At 42.8% G+C, this 8,516-nt stretch overlaps 1 protein-coding gene across 1 annotated transcript; it reads right to left on the bottom strand.

Moving 5' to 3' along the window:
- Positions 1-626: 626 nt before the first annotated feature.
- Positions 627-8,010, bottom strand: IL12A (interleukin 12A). The gene is made up of 7 exons (XM_019731928.2): positions 7,584-8,010; positions 6,735-6,889; positions 3,676-3,789; positions 3,303-3,338; positions 3,186-3,227; positions 2,945-3,088; positions 627-1,409 (listed from the first exon to the last, which is right to left on the bottom strand). The coding sequence occupies exons 1-7, from the start codon at positions 7,597-7,599 to the stop codon at positions 1,254-1,256; spliced, it is 663 nt and encodes a 220-aa protein (XP_019587487.2). The 5' UTR covers positions 7,600-8,010; the 3' UTR covers positions 627-1,253.
- Positions 8,011-8,516: the final 506 nt, after the last annotated feature.

The raw sequence follows: 8,516 nt of genomic DNA, 5'->3' as shown, positions 1-8,516 counted from the left end.
CTCTCCTCCTGCTCATTTCTGTCTACCTACCCTGTCAGTTAAGAGCACATCTCTTAAGCCAAAGCAAGGCAATTATCCATGTGGTTGAGGCAGAAGTTCTATATAATTTAAAGCAAATGGAGAGTTTTTCTCATTGTAATTTAGAAACAACTTCTCCCGAGGGCCCAAAGGGTCACGAAAATTAGAATAATTTAACTAGAATGCCACTTAATGATGTTTTTCCCGGTTGGAGTATATTACAATGTATTTGTGTAATGCACAGTATGTTACAGGGCTGTGCCTAACGGGGAAAACCATTTTTACCTAATTTACTTTTAGATTCAGATGTGAACAGAAATAAAATATACTCTCAAAACCGTAATTCAGTGGCCTCAGTATTAAAGCATATCTAGTCTTAGAAAGCTCTCTTTAAAATAATGGGATTAAAGGAATTAGGAAATGGGTACGAATATTGTAGAATTCTTTCCACGGTAATTTTGTTCAACTTCCATCAGCGTTTTGAATTTTCCCACAATGTGTATGTTAACACTTAAAGTACTCCAATTACATTAGAAAAATATGAGAATTAGTTTAATTTAGTCATTTTATTTTTAGAAGAACATATGGTATTTTTCAAATCCATTTGAAAATAAATATTTCAATAAATATAACATAAATAAATATGTTATTTATAATTTATAAAAAACTTACAACTTAACAAAAGTTCGCATGCCTTGATGAACACAAAATTATATAAATAAATATTTTAAAATAAATTATGCTTGAACGTTTCTACAAACACTGATATAGGAATAGCTTATAAATTCTTGCTCTTCTATTAAAAAGAAAAACATTCAGTGAAGAAATTTTTCCCTCCTTAGCAATTTGCTCATTAAAACTTTAAAACAACTTATCCATAGGAAATATGAAACATATTTGATGAAAGGAATCACGTGACTATAATAGTTCAACTTTTGGGTGGTGACAAATATAAACAACATGCAAATTACGGTACTACCGTGTTTCCCTGAAAATAAGACCGGGTCTTATATTAATTTTTGTTCCAAAAGACGCATTAGGGCTTATGTTCAGGGGATGTCCTCCTGAAAAATCATGCTAGGGCTTATTTTCCGGTTAGGTCTTATTTTTGGGGAAACACGGTAGTAGGACGAGGTAAAGCCACCCTCTCCCTAGTTCTTCCCACATCCTATTAAAATTTCTTTGGTTCAGATTTTTATAAAAATGACTTGAAGTTTGGGAGAGACCTCAGCTTTTTAGGAAGAATTCAGGTAGCTCATCATCCTATCGATAGTCACTGCACGGATTCTGAAAGTGTGAAGAAGGATGCAAAGCTTGTCTTTAGTCTTATAAAAATCCAGTTCTTCAAGGGAGGGTTTTTGTGGCACAGTCTCCCTGTTGGAATTCAGGGCCTAGGAGAATAAATATTGAGTATGACATATAGGGTATTCCAAAATTAAAACATTCATCTATAAAAATGGGGGAAGCCGACACGTGTCTCAGAGCCTGCAACCTACTCCCTCATTACATCTAAACCCAGCCCAGTCTACTCCCAGCCAGATGGCTAGGCAGAACCTGAGAGAAGAAATCTCATTATCTAAGCACATGTATCTTCAGTGAGCTCTGGAAAGACCCTTAAAGCTATTTAGAAATTCATCAGTGGAAGTTGCATTTTAGAAAGGAACAATTCTGTGAAGATGACATCTGCTGCAGTATCTAATTGATTCTTATGTTATATTAAGAAGCTAAGTCGTTTTTAGAACAGGGAGGTGATGGGTTGCTATTGATTGAAACACTGTCAATAACACACCTGTTTACTGGAGACACCGATTTATGTCTGTTAAATAAACCTGGCAATGGATCTCCCAGTTTTAGCCCTTGGATTTGACAGCACAATGCAAGACCTATTTGCACAGTGATCAGTACTTGCACTTGTTCCTCCCAAAAAGCCTAAATGAAAGGTAGGGTGGGTAAAGTCCTCCCATTTTACAGAGGAAGAAACTGAGGCACTGGGGGGCAAATAGCCTGGTATAGTCTACTCGAATTGATTCCAGGGCCCAAATTACCCGACTTGGTCCTCAAAATGCAATATTATCTACACCACTCTAGATGGTAACATTCTTTGTTACTTGGATGGCATTCACTGCTTTTCAAACAAATAATTTGCCACACACACACACGAATGAATGAGTGAAATAAAAATAAATTCCCTTTTAGACAATGATTTCTGACACCATATTTTTATCCCATGCCCTGGTCACCATGGCACTCACACCGCTCTTTCTTAAGTGAATATTGCTATGTTTTGTATTAGCATCGTGTGCTATGGTGCTCCAGAACTTACAAAGCAAGTGCTTGTCTATGAATAACATTGTGGGGGGGCCCCAGGTGGTAGGTCATTCTTTTATTTCGTTCACAATTTTGGTTCAGAATGGGTCATATCCAGGCATTAACCCTGTTTGTTTTCTCGAGCAATATTTGCAGATAGGCATGCTGGCCCCTCACAAACCCATCCTGGAGCCTGTAGAGGTGAGTGAGAAGCGTAGTGAAATCCTTTTGACGGGGGGTTAAATGCTGGCTCTGTCTCTTACAAGCTGTATGACTGTGGACAAGAGGCTAACTCTCCAAGCTGTGGTTTCCTCCTTTGTACAAACCCCACATAGTTGTTGTGAGGATGACATAAGAAAATGTATGGAAGTATTTGCAGGGAACCTGGTGCATACCACGTGGTCAACAAACAGGTGGCTGCTTTCCTTAATTGGACTTGATCAGCTTTGCCCTTTCTCTAGAGGGCGCTCTCAAGGCTATAGCTCTGCAGGGGTTTTAGGAGGGGATTTCAGACTTCTCCCGATCCAGGAAGGACTGACAGTATTCCTCTTTGTCAGGGACCCTGGCTGGCTGTCTCAGCATGAAGAAATTGCTCTCACTGATAGGATGAAGGCCTTACCTGCATTAGCTCATCAATAGCTGCCAGCATGTTTTGATCCAGAATGATCTGCCTCAGAGGATCCATCAAAAGCTTTGCATTTATGGCCTTGAACTCCACCTGGTACATCTTCAAGTCCTCATAGATACTACTAAGGCACAGGGTCTGGGTGATACGACAAACGGGAGAGAATCTATTGAGATGGGCTGGTCATGTACCCCCCTCCACCTATTGTATTTAAGGAAAGAGTGTTGTGTCTTACCATCACAGAAGAGGCCTTTCTGGAAGCCAGGCAACTCCCATTCTAGAAGAAAGAATAATCAGACATCAGTGACAGGAATTCATAATATGGGCTGAAACTTTTAATTTTTTGACTTACAAAAGAGATCTCTCTGGAAACCAGGCAACTCTCATTCTAGGGGGAAAAAAAAAAATCATACATCAAAGACTAATTCTGAATATAAAATTTCCTGACTTCTCACATAACTGTTTTCTTATTGTTAAAAAAACATAAAATTTACCATCTTAATTATTTTTCAATGTATAGTTCAGTAATGTTAAGTATATTCATATTGTGAAGAACCTTGTCTGTTTTTATAATTTTTTTCAAATCTAACTTTTTTTCAAATATACCATGGGACCAAAGTCCCATGATGGTGGACACCAGAAACATGTACATTTTTGGAAGAAGACGAGGTTTGGTGCACAGCTTTTAAGTGCCTTATGTGGTTTTGGAGGGAAAGCATCCATACCGTGCTTAATTCCAGTGGTAAGCAGGCCTCTACTGTACTGGTTTTATCTTTTGTGATAGCTCCATGATCGATCTCTTCAGGGGTGCAGGAGTAAAATTCTAGAGTTCGCCTGGCCTGTAAAAAAACACCAGGAGAAACCCAGTTTATAATATGAATGAGGAACCTGGCTTCCCATACCTTGGGGTCCCAGCAAAGCCAGAGCTGGTTACCCTTGACCTCCACTCTTTTGACCTGTAGGAACTTTGGGCTCTTCATAAGACAAAAGGAAACAGGTCATTTATACTCTCTCTCCCTCCCTCCTCTACCTTTGCTGTTAGGACACGTTTCCCTGGATGATGTGTTTTTTCATTATATAAACACTATAAATCATTTCAACGGGCTGTGCTAATCAGCATCTACACCACGCTGTGACACTTGCTTCTGGTGAAAACAGTTTTTTTTTTTTCTTTTGCCAAAGCGCCTGTGTTTTATGACAATCTTTTTCAATTACAGCTTCTAAAGGGGAACTGTTAAGGTTACAACTTGATGGATATAACAAATGTGCAACCCTAAAGACAAGTTGAGATTTAATTTGTGGTACACACACACACACACACACACACACACACACACACACGTCCCCTTAGAAACATGTTGGGAAGCATAGTTGAATATAGTTATGAAACTTATCTTAAGAAGTAATGACTTTTGGATTAAAGATTGAGATCATTTTTCTATTCAGCAAGCCTGATGTGTACTGGGCACTATGCTAGGTACTAAGGAACATGACAAAGAACAGGACTGTGTTATGTCTCCCAGGATTCCAAGTTCATCTGAGGAGACAGGCAAGTGCACAAATGACTACCGTGTTTCCCCGAAAATAAGACCTAGTCGGACAATCAGCTCTAATGCATCTTTTGGAGCAAAAATTAATATAAGACCCGGTCTTATTTTACTGTAAGACAGAGTCTTATATAATATAATACCCAGTCTTATATTAATTTTTGCTCCAAAAGACTCATTAGAGCTGATTGTCCAGCTAGGTCTTATTTTCAGAGAAACAGGGTAGGAGATAACATCAGCAGGTGAGAAGTACTGAGGAGGTATGAAGGTTCCCAGCAGGGGATGAAATGGGAGCAAAGGCTTCTCCAGAGATGGGACATCTGCATTAAGAGGATTGGAATGCTGACTGGCAGGGCAGGGGAAATTTCAGGCAGCGGGAACTGCATGAGCCGTGAATCAAGGCTTAAGAGTGCAGAACATGTTTGGGAACAGGTAGTAAAATCCCTGTCTAGGAGGCAGAATAATACCCCCATCCCAAGATGCCCACCTCCCAATCCCTGAACCTGAGAAGATGCTATGTTTAAAAGCAAAGAGGAATATTAGGTTGCAGAGGAAATTAAGGTTGCTAATCAGCTGACCTTAAAATAGGTTATCTCGATTATCTGGGTGGGTCCCATGTAATCACTGGGAAAGAGGGAGGCAGAAGAATCAAGGTCAGACTGATGTAGCATGAGAAAGACTCAATTGGCCATTGCTGGCTTCGAAGATGAAAGGGGGCTACAAACCAAGGAAAGTGGGCAGCCTCTAGAAGCCGGAAAAGGCAAGAAAACAGAATCACCCTTAGAGTCTCCAGAAATGGATACATCTCTGCTGACACCTTGATTTTAGCTCAGTAGGACCCATTTTGGCTTTCTGACCTCCAGGGCTGTAAGATAATAAATTTGTATTGTTTTAAAGCCACTAAGCTTGTGGTAATTTGTTACAGCAGCAGTAGAAAACAAATACATTGTCCCTGTTGTAAAAAGCTAGATTTGCAAATGTGGGCCCACTGTTATAGTTCTTCAGATCTTTTCAAGAGAAGCTGGAAATTTGGATTCTTTTATGAAAGGTCCACTGTTTCAATGGCATCAAATGAAAAATTTCTAAATAAAATATAAAAGACATGGGTCAAATTCTACAAATCTGTGTGCTGGATATAGCCTGTGAATGGTGTGCATTTGCCACCTCTGTTTTCTATACTAGCCGGGTATTTGTTCTGGCCAGTTTGACATAGGAATGATATTTAAAAATATATCAAATTGAGTTCTGCAATCTTTTGAACTTTAGTGCTACATTTGAGAGAAGAGTCAACTTTTTCACAGAATGCATCTGTTTACGTTGGAGCTCTTAAATTTTGCCCATATTGAACCTTTCTTCAGGAATCAAAGTACTTACCTTGGCAGTTTTCGTTTGGTAGGCCACCTTTTTAATTAAGATTGATTGAACTGTAAGGAGCCATTGGCAGCACATTACGAAAGACAAGAAGGAAAAAAAGACTTCTTTAAGAAGGCCTTGTGGCATTGAGTTTATTTTAAGATACTCATAAAACAGCAAGCTAAAAATATTCAAGAAAGATTTACTAGAGAGCAGGAAGGTAAAAGGACACCTTTTAAAACATCAGTCTTTGACCATTGCAGCAAAAGCAATAGCTACTAGAACACTTTTAAAAGGAAAGAAAATATTTTCTTTTTGCATTAAAATTTGAAACCTGAAAAATGAATGAAGCTGTAAATAAATTTATATAACTTTTCCCCTAGAACATGAAGGCTGGATGTGGACTGTCACAGGCTTCCTGAAATGCGTCGCTCCAACAATGAACTGAGTTACCAGACTGGAAGCTGGCGAGCGGCATGAACGGCAAATCTAATTCATCTTTGTAGCCCCTGGAGCACAGAGGCTGCACCTAATAACAGTTTCCTGGATTGATAAGTGTGTCAGAGAAGCAGTGTGGGCCTGACACAATTCCATCTCTGTTGGCAGGCTACAGGGAACACTGTAAATATCCACTTTCCTCTGTGTAGACACAGCCAAAATGAATGCCATTATAATTTATTACCACTCTTGCTTTCTCTGGAGACACAATTTCATTGAGACCTCTTTAGCTAATAGTTGGGCCATTTGTAAAGTTCCCTCTTCCTCTCTTGACAGCTCCTGATTAACTTCCACAATTTACCTGCCGTTCCTTCAGGTGACGGGTTCAGAGAAACCCCTTCCCTAGAAAGGCTGCTGAGTGGGAGCAAGGACATTGAAACACTCACCTTCTGAAGCATGTTGCTGACCGCCTTCAGCAGGTTTTGGGAGTGGTAGAGGCACTGGAACGTTCCTGGGCCTGGTGTGGCTATGGGGAGGTTTCTGGCCAAACTGAGGTGGTCCAGGTGGTTTAGCAGGACCAGGGTGGCCGCAAGGAGGAGGCCTGGAAGGGAATGGAGGGCTGACTGAGCTTGTCTGTCTGATGTGTCCTGACTCTACCTTCCATCCATCCTGGCCATCTCCGCCCATCCACCTCTTCTGGGCACCAACCCCCTTCCACCCAGTTTGAATCTTCCTTGAATACCTGAGAAATGAATCAAGTTCTTGGAAGGCAGTGCTCTATTGCAGGGTTAGAAGCCAACTCGCTGTGAGGAAACCCTAATAGCTCAGACAAGGGTGCTGGACTCAGAGCTCACCCAGAAAATGTCTCTATTTCACTCGTCGGGAAACTGAGGCTAAGTGGTGAAGTGACTGGCCCAAACCCATGCCCCAGTGGAGAGGCGCTCCAGTGGAGTGATAAAGCCTCGCTTTGAAGTCAGCTGGGATCTGCCCTCTTAGAGCTGTAGCTGAGGGGCCCTGGGCAAGAAACCATCCCGTGGAGCCTCAGTTTTTCAGTTGCGAAGTGGGCATAATGATATTTAGCTCACGTGGCTGTTTCAAGATCAAAAGAGGCAATGTCCTATTTAGCTCATGGTAAGCGCTCTATAAGTCTTTCCCCACCCCTTCTTTCTGCTCTACACGAAATTGTTGATTGTTTTCAGTCTCCCCTTGCAGTCCCGAGTTTCTGCCTCCTCTTCCCCAGTGGCCGCCCCTCCCCACCACAGCCCAGAGGCTGGGCTGGCTGCGGGGTTACTCACCGTGCGGTGGGCGCATGCTGAGCGGGCTCTGCGCAGACACTGAACCAGCAGCTGGATGCCGACGGCTGGATGCAGCAGGTGAGGTGTTTAGGAGGCCGACCCAGGGGGTCACATTTTTATAATTGCCCCGAGGCGCGGCAGGACTTTCCCGGGACTCTGGTCTCTTGCTTGCTTTCTCTCTCTGTCTCTCTCTACATCACCTTCTCGGTGACACGTGAAGTTCAGCCCGTGGGACTTGCAGCTCTTTCGGATTAACTCCCCGGGTGCCCAGCCGCAGTCGTTTGGGACGGCCCCGCCGCCTCCGGCCTGGCCCAAAGTGAAAACGAAATTCGCACCGAGTCGCCACACAGGGCTCCCGGGCACGGCTGCCCCCTTGACGGCCCCCTTAGTCACCCCGACGCACCAGCTACCCAGCCGTTTTCCGGCCTCCAAGCAGCGCCGCCGCCTGGCGGAACAACGAGTAGTGCCATCCACTTTTCATCTAACGTATGCAGGGTGAGCCCTGAACGTCACCTCCCGCCTAGTTCTGGATAGGGGTGGGCAATTCATTCATTCGTTCGTTTGTTCCTTAGTTCATTCATTCATTCAGTTCGTTGGTCCACAGTGTGCCACGCTGACATTGTGCCAGGCATGGGACACCCAGCGGTGAACAGGCAGGCCCCTTTGAAACGCTTCCACACCAAATCTGACTCGATGTGTTTTGCTCAAGGGTATATCTTAAACATGCACAGAGGTGAAACCAGACTGGTTATGCAATAACGACTTTCTAAGAGAATCCAGTTTCTTGTAGTGTCCAGGAGAGAACTGGGACCATTTAGTAGGATGGATGTGCAGGATCCTGGGAGGAGAAGCCCAGAGAGAGGACACCTCAGCAGGAGCAGTGGGGGTGAGGAAGCAGCAGCGGCATCCAGGAGCAGGAGGCGCCCCTGACCT

The sequence above is a fragment of the Rhinolophus sinicus genome, linkage group LG01 (assembly GCF_036562045.2).
Source record: "Rhinolophus sinicus isolate RSC01 linkage group LG01, ASM3656204v1, whole genome shotgun sequence".
Taxonomy (NCBI): Eukaryota; Metazoa; Chordata; class Mammalia; order Chiroptera; family Rhinolophidae; genus Rhinolophus; species Rhinolophus sinicus.
The sequence above is the reverse complement of the archived record's forward strand: the minus strand, read 5'-3'. Positions and strand labels throughout refer to the sequence as shown.